The sequence below is a fragment of the Scyliorhinus canicula genome, chromosome 15, assembly GCF_902713615.1.
Source record: "Scyliorhinus canicula chromosome 15, sScyCan1.1, whole genome shotgun sequence".
NCBI lineage: Eukaryota > Metazoa > Chordata > Chondrichthyes > Carcharhiniformes > Scyliorhinidae > Scyliorhinus > Scyliorhinus canicula.
In genome coordinates, this window is record NC_052160.1 from 41,177,779 (window position 1) to 41,196,642 (window position 18,864).

The 18,864-nt window shown below is 44.8% G+C and overlaps 1 protein-coding gene across 1 annotated transcript in view; it reads right to left on the reverse strand.

The window, feature by feature from the left end:
• usp31 (ubiquitin specific peptidase 31) overlaps window positions 1-18,864 on the reverse strand; it is a 150,231-nt gene that overhangs the window by 67,812 nt on the left and 63,555 nt on the right. The window contains exons 3-4 of the mRNA XM_038819667.1: window positions 17,215-17,303; window positions 13,459-13,551 (exon numbers count right to left, since the gene is read on the reverse strand). Of these exons, the coding sequence (XP_038675595.1) occupies window positions 13,459-13,551; window positions 17,215-17,303 (182 nt within the window). The remainder of the gene's footprint in view (window positions 1-13,458; window positions 13,552-17,214; window positions 17,304-18,864) is intronic.

An 18,864-nucleotide genomic window follows, 5' to 3' on the forward strand; every position in this document is an offset into this window, starting at 1 on the left:
GAGGCGTCAGACCTCGAGGATGCGTCCAATGCCAGAAAAATCGTTCTGCTCATATCAACTCGGGGGACCAAGCCATCCATATTTTCAACTCGCTTGATTTTACCGACGGCCAGGACAAGACCAAATTCAAAACTGTTTTAGAGAAGTTTGACAGTCACTGTGAAGTCGAAACAAACGAGAGCTTTGAGCGCTATATCATCCAGCAATGCTTCAGGGCAAGGATGAACATTTCCAATCCTTTCCGACTCATCTCCGTATATTAGCGCAGTCCTGCAATTATGGTGACACCACCGATTCCCATGATCAGGGATCAGATCGTGTTTGGGGTGCACTCAGATTCCTTGCGGGAGCAACTCCTCAAAATTAAGCACATGACCCTGCCAGTCGCAATTGAGGCGTGTATAGTGCATGAGCATGCGAAAAATCAGTACTCCAGTTTCAAATTGGCAGAATACCAAAAGCTTGCTCCCACGAGCCAGAGTGTGTACAGGCCATCGCCCAGATGCAGCGCCTCAGTATTGATGATAGCAGCCATTTTGCGCGGTTTTCCCGGGGCACCATGCATGCGCAACACGAACGGGAGAACCAAGTGGCCGAAAACCAAATTGCGCAGGTGCGAGTGACGGCTGACCGCACTGCACATGTGCGACGACACACGGAGGGTAACGATGTCAATGTCATGACGTGCCCGAACTGCAGCACCGCCCACTTAAAGCGGCAATGCCCTGCAAAAGGCAGGCAATGTTTAAATTGTGGGAAGCCTGGACATGATGCAGCCTTGTGCAGGTCTGCACCACCAATCAAGGGCCAGCGATCCCAATTTCAATGCAAGCGCGTTCAATGTGTACAGCAAGGTTTACTGGATTCTGATCCTGGTAGCACTACGGATCCGGAGGACGACTGCCTGGAGTCCCCCTATTGTGTGGACATCGTCACTACGTGAGTATGCCTCCTCAAATTCAGCAAGACACCTATCTATCCTCAATGTGGATTCCACGGACGAATGGCGCGCTGTCATACACGTAAATCAATGCAGCATCCAGTTCAAGATGAACACTGGTTCTTCTGCCAATCTCATCTCTCAAGCTGATTTTGACCTCATTAAAACGCACCCCAAAATTCTTCCGCCAGCCTGTCAGCTCCTTGATTATAATAGCCCTACCATAACTGCACTAGGATCTTGTCATCTACTCACCTCCAACAAGACCATCAATGCTACACTGCGATTCGAAATAGTCAAGCCTGATAAGGCATCCCCGCTTGGTGCCCATGCATGTCAGCTACTCAACCTCGTACAGCATGTCCATGCCAGGTCTTCTTCCAATGTGGATCTTTAGGCTGACATTGATGACATCCTTGCTCAATACCCAGATTGTCTGATGGAATGGGTACTCTGCCATACTGCTGCAAGATCCTACTCAGGCCTGATGCCACGCTTGTAATCCATGCACCACGCCGGGTGCCAGTTCCTCTGAAGGAACGTTTAAAGGCACAGCTACAGGAGTTCTAAGACCAGGGAATAATCTCCAAAGTGACAGAACCGAGTGACTGGGTCAGCTCGATGGTCTGTGTGAAGAAGCACTCAGGAGAGTTGCGGATATGCATAGATCCCAAAGATCTGAACAGGAACATAATGCGGGAACACTAGCCGATCCCGAAGCGGGAGGAACTGACCAGTGAGATGGCGCACGCCAAATTCTTCACAAAGGTAGATGCATCGTGTGGTTTCTGGCAGATACAACTGGACAAGTCCAGCAGGAAGCTCTGCACGTTCAACACACCATTTGGCAGCTCCTGGTTATAACCTTATGCCGTTCGGCATTGTCTCAGCCTCTGAAATCTTCCACAGGAACATGGAGCAGATGATGTAGGGCATTGAGGGTGTGCGTGTCTACGTAAAGGATGTAATCACATGGTCCACGACCCCCGAGAAACACATATCTCGTCTCAAACAAGTCTTTCAACTTGTCCATGCAAACGGCCTCAAGCTGAACAAGGCCAAGTGCTCCTTTGGCATGTCATCCATCAAGTTCTTGGGCGACCAGATATTCCAGCAGGGTGTGCGACCAGATTCGGACATGGTCAAGGCCATTAACGCCATGAAGATCCCGGAGGACAAAAAGGCAGTACTACGCTTCCTCGGAAGGGTGAACTTCTTGGGAAAATTCATTCCTAACATGGCCACACACACCACAGCTCTCAGGCATCTGGTGAAGAAGTCCACTGCATACCAGTGGCTACCCACATCAAGCAGAGTGGCTCGAGCTCAAAGCAAAGCTTAACCACTGCTCCGGTACTAGCGTTTTTTGACCCAGACAGGGGAACAAAAATCTCCGCGGACGCAAGCCAGGACGACATTGGTGCTGTGCTCCTCCAGAGGGATGACTCCTCGTTCTGGGCTCAGTTGCTTATGCGTCAAGGGTCATGACGCCCACTGAGCAGAGGTACGCCCAGATAGAAAAAAAAGAGTGCCCTGGCCTCTTAACCGTGGCTATGTCTACAGTCTACCAACCTTCACAGTGGAGACTGACCACAGACCCTTGGTCCATATCATTCATAAAGGACTTGAATGACATGACGCCCAGGCTTCAGTGCATTCTCCTTCGACTCCGAAGGTACGATTTTGAGTTAGTATACACACCAGGCAAGGAGCTGATAATTGTGGATGTCCTGTCCCGCTCCATCACCTCGCCCTGTGAACAGGTTGACTTCATCCCCCAGATTGAGGCACAGGTGCAGCTGTGTGCCAGCAACCTCCCGGCCTCAGATGAAAGAGTGATCAGCATTCGTGAAGAGGCTACAAAAGACCCTCTTCTGCAGCGTGCAATGCACCACCTTGCAAATGGCTGGCAAAAAGGGCAATGCCCTCAGTTCTTTAATGTGAAGGAAGACCTGACAAGTTGTCGAGGGGATCCTCCTCAAGCTAGATTATATCGTTATTCCTCTCAAGTCTGCAGAGATTAGTGCACAAACAAATCCCCGAGGGACACCTAGGTGTTGAAAAGTGTAGGCGCAGGGCCCGGCAGGCTGTCTATTGGCCTGGAATCAGCCAGGACATATCCAACATGGTCCTCAATTGTGCGCCCTGCCAGCGTTTCCGGCATGCTCAAAAAAAAGAAACCCTCCAGCAACACGAGATCGTGACCTCTCCGTGGTCCAAGGTGGGATTCGACCTTTTTCACGCCAATGGGCATGACTATGTGCTCATCATAGATTACTTTTCAAATTACCCGCAAGTTGTGAAGCAGTCAGACCTCACATCAAGAACAATCATCAAGGCGTGCAAGGAGACATTTGCCAGGCATGGTATTCCACTCACTGTCATAAGTGACAATGGTCCCTACTTCCACAGCCAAGAGTGGTCCAATTTTGCCAAGTCATACCAATTCAACCACATTACCTCAAGCCCACACTACCCGCAGTCCAACGGGAAGTTCGAGAAAGGGGTCCATATAGTGAAGCAACTGCTCTGCAAGGCTGCGGACTCTGCTTCCGACTTCAACCTGGCGCTGTTGGCGTACAGGGCAACCCCTCTGTCCACCAGTATGTCTCCGGCTCAACTCCTCATGAATAGTGACCTGCGAACGACTGTTCCAGCCATACACTTACCAGACCTGGACCACCTCCCAGTGCTGCAAAAGGTGCAGCAACTCAGGAACCGGCAAAAGCTGACGTACGATGCTTATGCTACCAATTTGCCTGTGCTATCCCCGGAAGATGCTGTTCGGATCAAGCTACCTGATGGAGGCTGCTCAGCTCCAGCTGATGTTGTTCGACAGGCTGCTCCCAGATCGTTTGTAGTTCCTATGGCTGATGGCTCCATTGTCAGGTGCAACAGAAGGGAACTGTGCAAAGTTGCCTGCCCATCACCAGATCTTACTTTTCCAGATGTTGTTATGCCTCATCCGGACTCCTCGCACCTCAAGGCCACCAATTTGGCAGCAATCCCGCCTGTCAAGGCGTCGTTGTCCCCACCTCCACCTCTCGGGCGGTCGACAAGGATCCGACACAAGCCCCAAAGATTGGACTTATTGCCATTTATCTTGAAAGTTTTGTTCTGTATCTGCATGCTAGACACCTCATGTATATATTCATCCACTCGCCATTTACTGTAAATAGTCATACATGTAAATACAGTCGCATTTGCTCCAAGCAACCAACATTTATTTTTTTAAAAAGGGGGGGAATGTCATGATATGCACTCATGTACATAATGACATACAGACAGGCAGTGACACACACCCAGTACAGCCAATCAACATACAGGGCAGAACACAACCAATCACTAGCCAGAACACTAGGTGGTCTCCCACTATAAAACACACGAGGCATCAACACTCTGCCTCTTTCCACTGGTGACAAATGTAGTGACAGTCAGGGTGTGTATATCAGTTAGCACCTTCTACACGTGGCTCAGAGCTAGTCTGGTCTAGTTAGTTATAACAGCATGCTTAGATTAATAGAGTGTCAAACCCACAGCGAACTGTGTGCACTGCTTAACAAGTTCAAAAAAGCGTATTGAACCAACATCACAGTTTGGAGTCTACTTTCAAGTACAACTGCATCCAGTTGCAGTCCGTGTTACCCCAGGGTGAATAACACGACAAAGTCTTTCCCAACCCCACACCCAGGAGTGTTATGGAGAGTTGGGCACCCAAAAGCTGCTGCAGTTGGCTTCGCACTTACCTGGACAGCCCCACAGGTTGACTAGAGGGGTTACTGCAATGTTCAGACATGAAATGGAGCTGGAACCCAAAGCCAAACACATCAATGCTTCAAATTGAAACTCCAGGTTGATCAGTATGCAGGTGATAAAGTAAATCTCAGAATCGTTAGAGCAGACGGTGGACATTTGACCAGTTATGTGGGCAGCACGGTGGCGCAAGTGGTTAACACAGTTGCCTCACAGCACTGAGGTCCCAGGTTCGATCCCGGCTCTGGGTCACTGTCCGTATGGAGTTTGAACATTCTCCCGTGTTTGCGTGGGTTTCGCTCCCACAACCCAAAAGATGTGCAGTGTAGGTGGATTGGCCACGGTAAATTGCCCCTTAATTGGAAAAAATAAATTGGATACACTAAATTTTTTTTTTTTTTAATTTGACCGGTCATATCTGCACTGGCCCTCTGTAGAAATAATTCACCTATTGCCACTCTCTGCCTTCTCCACATAGCTCTGCGCTTTCTTCCTTTTCAGACAACAATCCAATTCCCTCTTGAATGCCTCGAACGAACATGCCTCCACCACACTCTCAGGCAGTTCATTCCAAATTCAAAACACTTGCTACTCAAGAAACTAAGAAATTCAACATGAATTGACTCCTACCAATTTTTACAAATACACCATAGAAAGCATCCTATCTGCCTGTATCACAGCTTGGTATGGTAACTGCTCAGCCCAAGACCGCAAGAAAGTCTTGAGATGATGTCCCCTTGCTTTAGACTCACCAGCCAGGGGAAACATCTTGGGAGAGATCTTCCAGCTGTTCACGTGGACAGGATCGTCCTGTCCCACCAACGGCACACCACCGCTGTGGGTTTCCCGGCAAAGGGATGTATTCAATAGGAAATCCCATCATGGATGGATGCAATAGGACATCCCTTCGACAGCGGTGGGACCAGAAGTAACCACCGTCGGTCAACGGCGAGTTGCCGAGGAACATGCCGTGGGGAGGCAAGAGAATCTCTAATTTACATCCACCCTGTCAAACCTGTAATAATTCTGCAAGTTTCAATGAAGTCACCCTACATTGTTTGAAATTCAAGAGAATACATATCCAATCTCCTCAATATCTCTTTTTTTTTTAATGAATTTAGAGCACCCAATTCTTTTTTCCGATTAAGGGGCAATTTAGGATGACAAATCCACCTAACCTGCACATTTTTGGGTTGTGGGGGTGAGACCCACACAATCACGGGGGGAATGTACAAACTCCACACAGACAGTGACCTGGGGTAAGGAGTGAACCTGGGTCCTCGGTGCCGTGAGGCAGCAGTGCTAACTTTCAATATCTCTTCTTAAAACAATTCCAACATCCCAGTGAACCTCCATTGTGCTCCCTCTATTCTTCCTTAGATAAGGGGATCAAATTGTGCACAGGTGAGGTCTCACCAAGGTCCTATATAACTGAAGCAAGACAGCCTTAGTCTTGTACTCAAATCTGCTTGTGATCAAGGCCAACATTCCATTTGCCTTCCTAATTGCAGGCAAACTAGCTTTTAGTGACTCGCAATCAGATCTCTTTCGACACCCAGACTTCCGAACTTCTCACAATTTAAGACTTATCCTGCCTTCTTGTATTTTCTACCAAAGTGAATAACTTCACACTTATTCATAGTGTATTCCATCTGCGATATTCCAGCCCATTCACTTAGCCTGTCCAAGTCCTCTTGGAGCCACCCTGCATCCTCCTCACAACTTGCATTCCTGTCCAGTTTGGTGTCAACAGCATATCTGGTAATATTACAATTGGTCCCCACATGCTGGATTTATCTTTACACCCATTTTTAAACAAGGGTGTAACATTTGCAATTCTCCAGTCCTCTAGCGCCAAACCCCAAGTCAAAGGAAGATTAGAAAATGGTCAGTGCCTCCACAATTTCCACTCCCACTTCCCTCGGTATCCTTGGATGCATCCCATCCAGTCTTGATGCCTTTTAAACTTTTAGGTACACGCAGCCTATCCAATACCACCACCATGTCAATTTGAAACCCTTCCAAATGTCTGAATTACCTCCTATTTCACCATGACCTTGCAGCATCTTGTTCCTTGGTAAAGTCAGATGCAAGATATTTAATACCTCGGCCATGCTCCCACCTTCATGCACAAATCCCCTTTTTAGTCACTGATCAACTCAGTAGCTGGCAATTCAGAATAGAGTAGGTAATGTGTATCCCAATTCTCTTACAGCTGAAAGGAGGCATTATAACCCTAGTCAGTAGACAAACTGACCATTCCAGATTACTTATACTTTCACAAAAATGTAAATAATAAACACATGGTAAATGATAAGTCTGAAACATCGCATGCTTTTATCTAAACCTGGATTACATTCAAACAAGTATGAACACTGCTGCAGCCCTTGCAGTTAGAATAAAACCAGCTTCGTCAGCACTGCTGCTCTGCTGTATGAAATGGCACCAGGTGCCTACAATGACCCAGTTAGTTATTATTGGAGCCTGTGCTCCATGTTTTGATTCCCCTTGTACTACCAAATTGTTTACACCAGCCATCTCACTTCCGATAATTCAAAAACACTATCATTCATTTTAAAATGCAATTATCCGTTAATATGAATTAAGCAAAAGAAAATCAAATAATAAGTGTTAAAAAGTAAAAACTGCCAACTTGAATTAAACAACTGAGTTAAGAGTAGACTGTACAGAAAGCAGACACAGTAGGCAGGGTAACTGACTGAAGGTTTGGTTAAGAGCCTTCTGATGGTCCAAATCTTGGTACAAGTGATTTACTTATTTCTGTAACTAAAACTCCAGTTTGTAATTTTATGCAGTTACGAGAAGCTAATCAAAAATTCTGCAATTAATTATTGTAGCGGGCAACAAACAATGTTTTCTGGAGCTGCAGTTACAATCCTGATCTTTAAATATAAACTAAATTTGCATTTCTTTCTTCTGCACACTCAAGTTTCTATTTTTTACTTGTTTTATACATTTAATACCTGAACCAGGTTTCACCTCAATCAAGATTACATTTGAACAAGTGCAAATACTGCCAGAGACTTTGCAATGCATGCAAAACCAACTTCCTCAGCCCCAACCCACCTCACTGTCATTCCACTATATGCAACAGCACTTTAAAACGCCTTGAAATTAACAAATTCAATAAAGGAGTTTAAGCTACTGAAAAGTGGAGGATTAGATCTGGGGACTTAAATACTTTCTGGTATAATGTGAAGTAATGCTAGGTCAGTTATAGCATAGTTAAATTGGGTTAAATTCCGAATTGAACAATAAATCTGGAACTAAAAGTCTAATGGCCACCATGAATCGATTAACATAAAAACCCATCTGACTGAAATCTGCCAACCTTATCCTAAACATGACTCCAGATCCACAGCAATGTGGTTGATTTTCAAATAAGTTAAAGATGGGCAATAAATGCTAACCCAGCCAACACCCACATCCTGTATTGGGCACTGCCCAATAACATGTCTCACACTCAACCTTCAAAGCCAGTCTCTCTATTACATGAAATGTACCATTTCTCAAATGGGCTATGTGGGCTTTTCCAGTTAGTGCCACAATATGGACAGTAATGTGCTGTGGGCACAAGTCAAGAACTGGGCTAAGACTGTGTAACATCATCTCACAAAAATTTTGTAAAAAAGACATTCATCCCAGCAGTTGGAGGTGGATTTGTATCCAGGCCCCTTAATTGAAGAACCAATGTTTAATCCACTGCAGAAAAGAGGTCTCAGAAAATTAGTTGTGGAAGTTAAATGTTATTTAGGAACAGGAATAGACCAATCCGCCCCTCAGGTTTTGGGTTGCTCAATCATTCTATAAGATCATGGCTGATCTGAAACTCGGCTTAATTTACTTGTCTTTGCTCCAGATCCCTTGATATCATTAATTAGAACATTGTCAATCTCATTCTTGAACATTTTAGCCAACCTCTGCACCCAGCCATTTTAGGGAAAGGTGGTCCGTATTTCCACTCCCCTTTATTAATAATAATAACAACTTTTTATTGTCACAAGTATGAAGGTACTGTGAAAATCCCCTAGTCGTCACATTCCGGCGCCAGCTCAGGTACACAGAGGGAGAATTCAGAATTCTCAGCTGGTACGGGAATTGAACCTACGCTGCTGGCCTTGTTCTGCATCACAAACCAGCTGTTTAGCCCACTTGTGAAAAATGTAAAAGTTTAAAGAAATAGCAGTATTATTTTGCACCATGTAATAGATTAATCTATTTGTATTAGCTTGATGTGGACGAAGACGGTGCAAAACCAGTGAACAAGCAGTGCTGTATTTTCTTCTCCTCCAAACTCGATGCCATCTCCCACCTTTTCCACAGCAAAACAGTTCGATCTTCCAACACCTGTCCAGATCTTGGGTTGTTCTACTCTCTATCTAGGCCAATCCTACCAAATTATGATTGCAGCCAAGGTCTGGAAGTCTGCACAGAGACACAATCGACCGCTCCATCAAAACGCTCATTAGTCATTAATTGATCCAAAAATCAAGATTCTTCTTTCCTCCCAAAGATTTATTTTCCCAACAAATCAATCCTCCATGCAAAGTCAGAGTGAGATTTAAACACTACTCTGGTGTCTGATACAGTTCCAACTTCACTCATATCCTTGCCCATGATCCTTATCTTATGGGGATGCAGTGGCTTTGTGGTACTGTCGCTAAACGTGCAATCCAGAGACCCTGGAGAAGATCTGGGGACCCGGGTTCAAATCCCACCACAGCAGATTATGAATTCCGAATTGAACAATAAATCTGGAACTAAAAGTCTAATGGCCACCATGAATCGATTAACATAAAAACCCATCTGACTGAAATCTGCCAACCTTATCCTAAACACAACTCCAGATCCACAGCAATGTGGTTGGTTTTCAAATAAGTTAAGGATGGGCAATAAATGCTAACCCAGCCAACACCCACATCCTACAAATGATTAAAAAATAATCTGCTCCACAACCTCTCCCACCTAATGTCCCATTTTGTTCCAGTGACTCACATACCCCTCCTGTTTATTTCCATTTATCAATACCATAGCCACTATACCATGCTCACCTTGCTATTATGTACAAAGCTACCAATACACCACTCGATAATTGCTCCAATCTGCATCGTCACTAAAAGCAGTCACTCAACCGTCACTAAAAGCAACAGTCACTTACCACTCAAATGCTTTTGCACCAAGAACATCTACATTGTGAAAGTTTCCTCTTTTCTGCAATCTACAGGCTTTTAAATACCCTTGCTGCTTACTGTCATCTTACCTAATTTCTGATTTGTCTCATTATTTTACTTTTCCCTGCTCCACAAGCCTTTTTTATCTAAATTTCCCAACTGAAATCTATCACAATGCAAAAGCACAAACACAATCCCAGTAGGGTGGCAGTATAGCAGATATCACATTTTTTTCATTTATTACTCGCGTTCTCTCCATTCAAAGAGAAACACTAGTGATGAAGTCATGTGTTTATCCCTTCATTCTTCAGTAAATCAGCTATCCCACATTCTGTTCCCATCAGGGTATGAAGAAGATTTGATTCCGTGAAACACAAGTATATTGAGCTGTAGGATGCAGATTCTCAAATGGTCCCTGTTCTCCTGCATTCAGCTGAGAGAACTAAAAAAAAATAGGTCAGGTAAACATCATGACCGAGCTGATTACTTGACTACCAGTAATAGGTTATAGTAACGTTTGTAGAGGTAAAGGATCAGCCTCTATGTCAGTAGTGACGTGATGTGTACTTGAGAGAAGAAAGAGGAAACCATCAAAAACTCTGAGTAAATTCTGCTCCCCAAAGAACTATATCTAGGCATGCAAAGCAATCTTGTAAATTGCAAACCAAAAATGTACTGTACCAAATTTATTTTGCATACTTCTCCTAGTCTCTGTGCAGTTGTAAAACTGTAAACGACAAATAATTGGCCCAAAAATGCAAAGGTTTCAAAACCTCATTCCTGATTCAACATTCTGTTTTGTATAGAGTACTGTCGATCCGCCCCCCCCATTACCCACCGCCCATAAACATACGTTCAAGCTTCTCTTTTTTAACATAAATTTAGAGTACCCAATTCATTTTTTCCAATTGAAGGGAATTTAGCGTGACCAATCCACCTAGCCTGCACATCTTTTGGGTTGTGTGGGGCGAAACACACGCAGACACGGGGAGAATGTGCAAACTCCACACGGACCCAGAGCTGGGATCGAACCAGTACCTCTGCACCGTAAGGCAGCAGTGTTTTTTCTTTAATAAATTTTGATTACCCAATTTATTTATTTTTTCCAATTAAGGGGCAATTTAGCGTGGCCAATCCACCTAACCTGCACATCTTTGGGTTGTGGGGATGAAACCCACGCAGACACGGGGAGAATGTGCAAACTCCACACGGACAGTGACCCAGGGCCGGGATTCGAACCAGAGTTCTCAGCGCTGCAGTCCCAGTGCTAACCACAGAGCCACATGCCGCCTCGAGGCAGCAGTGCTAACCACTGTGCCAATGTGCTGCCCGTGTTCAAGCTTCTCTTCACAGAATTTATATTTTATGGGAATGAGATGGAAAACTTAAGAAAAACAGCCTTAGCACTGCCACTGATTTTCTTAAAGTACATGACAAATACAACAAGCGACTACATAAATTGATCCGCTTAATCAACAAGGATTAAAATACTGGCGGGAACTGCAAACACCACAGTAACACAAAGGGTGACCCTGCCTACTGGTTGATTCCCAAATCCATGGATCATGTGCAAAGTTCCACACAGCATCAATTCAAAGTCCTAGGTTTGACAACATATTTGACTGGATTTTCTCTCTTCAAATTGCGGGCACCAAGTACAAGTTCAGTCAACCAGCCTGCTGGCAGTTTCTCAACGCTCTTAAGCGCTCATTTACAAATACGATCGGAATATTACTGTCTGAGAACATTCGTCTGAAAATGACAAATCCATTAGATTTTTAAAAATGCCTCCAGCAGGTGGTGTTTGTCCCAGAGGGTCATACTGTCCAAGTGACTTGAAGCTTGATACTCGATATGACATCTGGCTGCCCGAGGCTATCAGCATTCTATTTCATCTCACTCCTTCCTCCCACATTGAATTTTCCCGTGGGTGAAGAAAACAAAGCTGATTCACATTCTTCCGGCCTGAAACTCTATCTGTGTATTTACGCCACTGGACAACTCTAAAAACTTTAGGAAGGCAGCTGCCCTGAAAGAGGAGAGATGGATTTTTAATCCTCTCAAATCTCTTTGCTCTCCTTACAACAAAAATGGCTGAGTGAAGGTTTAATGGAGGTGAAAATCATAGAGTTTCAGTAGAAGTAAATAGGAAGGAATAGTTTCTAATTGTCGGAAAGGTCAATAATCAGAGGGAACAAATTGAAGTTAAACGGCAAAAGAATTAGAAGTGAGATGAGATGACAGCCATGGCACAGCTGGTAATAATCTCATCGGAGTCAGAAATCTGTGGGTTCAAATTCCACTCATGGATTTGAGCACAAAAATCAAGGTTGGCACCCCAATGCTCCCTGGGGGCAGCACAGTGGTAAGAATGCTGCCTTACAGCACCAGGGACCGGGTTCAATTCTAACCTTGGGTGACTGTGTGGAGTTCGCGCTTTCTCCCAGTGTCTGCATGGGTTTCTTCTGGATGCTCCAGCTTCCTCCCACAGTCCAAAGATGTGCAATTTAGGTTAATTGGCCATGCCAAATTGCCCCTTAGTGACCAGGAATATGCAGATTAGGTGAGGGAGTCTCTTTCAGTGCACTTTCAGACGGTCAATGCAGACTCGATGGGCTGAATGGCCTCCTTCTGAATTCTAGGATTCTATGCCGTGCTGAGAGTAGGCTGCATTGTTGGAGGTATCGACGTCAATTGAGATTTAAACCGAGATCCCATCTGCCCACACAGGTGGATGTAGAAGATCCAATGGCACTATTTTAAAGATCACTAAGATTTATCTCCAATGTCCTAGCCAATATTTAGCCCCTCAATCAATTAGCTGATCATGGGCAGCACGGTGGCACAGTGGTTAGCCCTGCTGCCTCACGGCACCGAGGTCCCAGGTTCAATCCCAGCTCTGGGTCACTGTCCGTGTGGAGTTTGCACATTCTCCCAGTGTTTGCGTGGGTTTCGCCCCCACAACCCAAAGATGTGCAGGCTAGGTTGATTGGGCATGCTAAATTGTCCCTTAATTGGAAAAAAATTAATTGGGTATTCTAAATTTATATTTTTTTAAATTAGCTGATCATTGTCACATTGCGTTTGTGGGAGCTTGCTGTACACTAAACTGCCAGCCACAAAATAATGATGACACTGCAAAGTACTTCATTGGTAGCAAAGTGCTTTGGAATGTCCTGCGGGGTGAATATGTAAATGAACTATGTAAATACAAGTCTTTCTTTACACACGTTACGATGATCTGGAGTGCACTGCTTGACAGAATGGTGGAAGACTGGCGGCACAGTGGCTAGCACTGTGGCCTCATGGCGGCAAGGATCCGGGTTCGATCCCGGCCCCAGGTCACTGTCCATGTGGAGTTTGCACATTCCCCCGTGGGTCTCATCCCCACAACCCAAAGATGTGCAGTGTAGGTGGATCGGCCACGCTAAATTATCCCTTCATTGGAAAAAATAATTGAGTACTTCAAATTTATTTATATATTTTTAAAAAATCATCACCTGACTCCAGCAGAGCTGGAGATTAATAATGGTCAAGAATTCTGACATCTGTTGCTATAATTCAAACTCTTACCGGGTTTGAAGCGGAGGGATGGGTAAGGAGATGCAGAGGAATGGGTCAAAGGTGTTGCTCTGCTTTTGGCAATGAGGACACGTCAACGAAGACCTAAAAGGAGAAAGAGGAAAAAAAATAATTTTACAGTGCCACGAATCACGCTGATGTTGTCGGTGAGGGTATCCTCAACTTGGAACAACAGTTTGTGGGGGTGTATAGTTTTGTTTCTGGAATGGTGTGAAGAGTCAAGTGAACCCCCAGTGAGACTAAGGAGTCCAGCCACCGTATAAATTATTAAAGACTATTTATTAAATTAAAGAAAAGACAAATACGCACAAACTGAACTACTCTATTCTATTACGTATATAAATTGCTAAACACACAGTTTATGTTGAACGTACCCCTAGTTCCAAAATATATCTATGATCCCTGATCTCCTAAAGACGTCCCCCAATTCCCCAAACAACATCCAAATTAAATAAATCTCTAAGTTAAACCCAGCTTATAGTTACCACACAATGCAGGGGGAATACTCAAGTCTGGGTAACGTCTTGTCCTGGTCTAGCAGAGATATTTAAACTGCTATTACGAAGGTTTTCTGCACTGCCTTGACTCTAAGACTCAAGAGGCTGCTAGATAGAACATAGAACAGTACAGCACAGAACAGGCCCTTCGGCCCTCGATGTTGTGCCGAGCAATTATCACCCTACTCAAACCCACGTATCCACCCTATACCCGTAACCCAACACCCCCCCCCCCAGCCTTAAATGTAAAACTCGGTCTCCAGGCTGCTAGCTGGAAACTGGCATGTCTGCTTCTGAGGCGGCTAGGTGTCAACTAGCTTCCCTCCCTTCTGGGGTCCTGGCAATTATACCTTTGTTCCCCTTTTGTTGGGCATTCTGTGTATTTGGCTGTCTGCCCCTTTCAATTTCCTTGATGCTAGACATTAGCATGCCCTCATTGATCGCCCAATGATCTAGAGAATCTGTTTCTACTAATACGGGATTCATACCCCTTTTTTAAAATAAACAGACATTTATGGTTTTATAACAATAAAAGGTACAAATACAAATGTAAACGTAGTTCAATGCGTAATACATCCCTCCATCTCCCACTGTTCCCGCCTAATCTAGACACCCCCCTTTCTCCCTAACCCCCCACACCCTTACTAAACTGAATCTGCTGACAGTTTAGGTTTCTCCGAATAAGTCGATAAGTGGCTGCCACATCCGAATGAACCCTAACGTTGATCCTCTCAGGGCAAACTTAATTTTCTCAAGACTGAGAAACCCGGCCATGTCACTAATCCATATCCCTGATTTTGGGGACTTCGAGTCCCTTCACGCTAGTAATATCTATCTCCTGGCTACCAAGGAGGCAACGGCCAAAACGTCAGCCTCTCTCGTCCCCTGGACTCCTGGGTCTCCCGACACTCCAAAAATCGGCACCTCTGGACTCGGCGCCATCCTTGTTTTTAGTACCGTGGACATGACATCCGCAAATCCCTGCCATAATCCCCTAAGCTTCAGGCATGCCCAAAACATGTGGACATGGTTTGCGGGCCCTCCTACATACCTCACGCACCTGGTCTTCACCTCAAAAAGCCTGCTCATCCAGGCCACCGCCACGTGTGCCTGGTGAACCACCTTGAATTGTATCATGCTGACCCTGGCATATGATGAGGATGTGCTGACTCTGCTTAGAGCATCCTCCCACAGGCACGCCTCTAACTCCTTACCCAGCTCATCTTCCCATTTATGTTTTAGCTCACCTATCTGGGTTTCCTGATGCTCCGTAAGTTCTTTATAGATTTCCGATCCCACCCCCATCTTGGAAACTACCTTGTCCTGTATCCCCTGCGGCGGTAGAAGCGGAAAGGTCGAAACCTGCCTTTGCACAAAATCCCTTACCTGCCGATACCGAACCCCATTCCCTCCCGACAATTCAAACTCCTCCTCCAAATCGTCTAAACATGGAAAGCTCCCATCAATAAACAGATCCCTCAGTCTCTCAATCCCTGCTCTCTGCCACCTCCGAAATCTCGCATTGATCCTCCCCGGGACAAACCGGTGATTACCACAATTTGGAGCCCACACAGACGCTCCCTCCACTCCCATATACTTCCGCCACTGCCCCCAGACTCTCGGGGCTGCCACTACCACTGGGCGTGTGGAGTACCAGGCTGGAGAAAACGGCAAAGGAGCAGTTACCAATGCCCCCAAACTTGTGCCCTTACATGAGGCCGCCTCCACCCGCTCCCACGCCACCCCCCTCATCCACTACCCACTTTCTAACCATGGCTATATTTGCTGCCCAGTACTAGTTCCTAAAGTTCGGCATTGCCAGCACCCCACCCCAAAGTGCTCCAACAGCACTTTCTTTACACGTAGGGTTTTATCCGCCTACACAAACCCAGATATCACCCTATTCACCTGCTTTAAAATGTCCTTTGGTATAAAAAATAGGGAGGATGCGGGTTTCGTACCTGATCCTATCTGCTAATCTCATTACTCGGAGAGATGCATCTCATCCGACCTTTTGAATACTAGCTACTGCTGTCACTAGCCAGATTTCTACCTGTTGCTGGGCAGGTCACATCCTATCATGTCTTGTCAAATTCATGTTACTGCCAGGATAAAGCAAGTCCATGGCAACAGCCAGCCTACCAAAGAGAGCCATGGTCAGAGAGAAACTGGAGACTTCTTTCCAAATAACTTGAGGATACAATGACAAATGCAGGGTCTCATCCTGCAGCTATTGGAGATATGTAGTGGTGGCCTATTGAATTAAGGGTCTGGTAAATTAGTGGTCATATTACTAAACTAGTCACCAAGAGGCCTGGACTAATGATTCGGAGTACATTCAATTCCCACCACAACAGCTGAGTGATTTAAATTCAAAACTTAAATGACATCTGGAACAAAAAATTAATATCACTGATGATGACCATGAAAATTGCTAGATTGTCATAAAAACTGGTTCACTAATGTCTTTGTGGAAGCAAATCTACCATCTTTACGCCGCCTAAACTACGTGATTCTAGAGTCACAACAAGGTGGGTTGACTGTTAACTTCCTTCTGAAATTGCCTCGCAAGTCACTCACCAATCAGGAATGGACAATAAATGCTGGCTGTTGTAAATGAAGGAAAATTGCCCTTTAAAGCCACGGGCTTTATCTGTGATTAAATAAATGAGCAGTTTGAGGTGGAGATTGAAGGATAAGTATGGGCCAAGACACTGGGAAAGCTCCCTGTTCTTCCTCAAATAGTTCCATCAGAGAGAGAATACTAGGCCTCATTTTGAAGTCTCATTTAAAAGATAGCACGTCCAACAGTGCAGGACTTCCTCAGTACACCATTGAAACCTCAGCCTGGACGATATGCTCAAGTCACCAGAGGGGAGGCCTCGAATCCATGAACCTTTGACTCAATGGCAAGTGTGCTAGCATTGAACCACAGCTGACATCTGAAATAAAGTGCATGGGGCAATATTAAAGCCGCACCAATTACTGGAGAGATGATTCAGGATTTCTCAGGATAGTTTTGCCTACTCGGAAAATAAACTGCAAAGCCTCTCACCCAGCGCTGCCTTCCAAAATAGCCAATTAAAGAATACAACAGTTTGTGCGCCAGAGAACATCCAACAGCACCAGGGAAGTTATTTATGATGAGAGAACACAAATTAACCAACGATCCACCATCTCTACTATTAGTGTTAATTTTTTTAAATAAGTGAACTCCTCCACTCATATCACTTCAAACTCAAAGACCTACCTGTACTGTGCTTGAAAGAGCTCTTGCACAAAGCTGCTTCTCATTGGAAGAGAAGGTCCTTCACACAGCACATCTTCATCTTTAGGAGGCTAAGTAAAAGAAAAATAAACTTATCAAACAAGGTGACTCGGACATCACACATATAATCGATGTAATCAATACAGAAAGAATTAGAGAAATATGGCGGGTCAATTTAAATCAGTGTTACTGCAGATTTTGCGCCACTGGGATTAAGCTTAGAATCTGCATTCATTATTTGCAGCCAGAAATTGTTTTCTTGGTGATGGTGGGATGGGGTAGTGCTTCAATAGCTTGACATTATTTTTTTTAAAAGGGCAAGAAATGCACAAAATAAAAGCACTCCAGTTTAGTTGTAGAGGGTTTGAAGATGACACAGGTAATGATCTTTACAGTGGTGGAAATGAGAATGTAGTTATGCTAAAGGCAAACATGGAACAATTTGGAGAGAATTGTAGATAAACGATCGATTCTGAAAACCTACAGTAGCTTTCAGACAATTAGTCAGCAGTCCCTGACGGGAAACAGTCCCTGACGGGAAGCAGTCTACTCTACGCTGCTGAAGATTTATTGTTAGTCCCCATCATGTAGTCTGGTCCATGCAGCTATCTGACTGAGTGAAAGAATAGGAAGGAGAGCAAGTGTGACAATTCAGTGAGCTTAAAAACAACCATTTATATCCTAGGTTTTTGTGTAGGAAATCTAACAGATTACCAGATATTGTGCATTGAACTCCTGGGAGCAGCTTACTGTAATAGCTCAGAACATGAAAAAAATATCTAATCATTCAAGTTCCCTTCAAACTTTCTGCCTCTCTCGCATCTGATATGATGCTGTTAACATCACAGCATTGTGCAACCTTATAATTGAGCTTTCCTTGCACGTGGCAAAACGGTGGCTGTGAGCAATGGTGGTTGCAACTAGGAGTTCTTGTTATTAACTATGCTGCCAGAAAAAAATGAAGGAGACACTAATGTCAGATAAAACAGCCAAAGAGGTGGAAGGAGGTAGATAATACATTACACTGAAAGATCTTCATCGGTTTCTTGTTATAAAGTTGCAATTTTGGATTTAAGACACTGAAAAATCAGGCAGGCAATGCTGAGGACATCGAAAGTAATAAATATTAGGGCCACTCATTTCTTGCAATGTGATGAGAGATGGACATTACCTGGACAAAATATTCAGTCAGAGCATTTTAAGGACTCGAGTGTAGTTCTGAATCCTGCAATCCTGTGTTTGTCACGAGAGATTCAGGGTGAGCTGCGTGGGACAAGATAACTCTTAACCGTCACAGGAACAGTAAACACAGGGTCAACCACCTGTGATTCCTGGCACTGATCCAAAGCATTCAGGGTCATGGAGAAATCAGATTCAAGTACCACTGACAGTACCCATGTCACAAGGATATGTTTCCAATACCTGCCTGAGGAGGCACGTGTACAGCTGCTCTCATATGACAAGCCAACCTACCAGACTTCCACCCAGTTGGGGACAAGAAAATTCCTAACCCGAGAGTTCCCACTCCTGGCCATGTGCCCGAATGTCCCATCCGCAACACAAACTACCGAGATCCAGCTTAATTCGCGGTCCTTTGCCTGGCTTGCTGTAAGTCTGCCAAAGGGCAGTGTG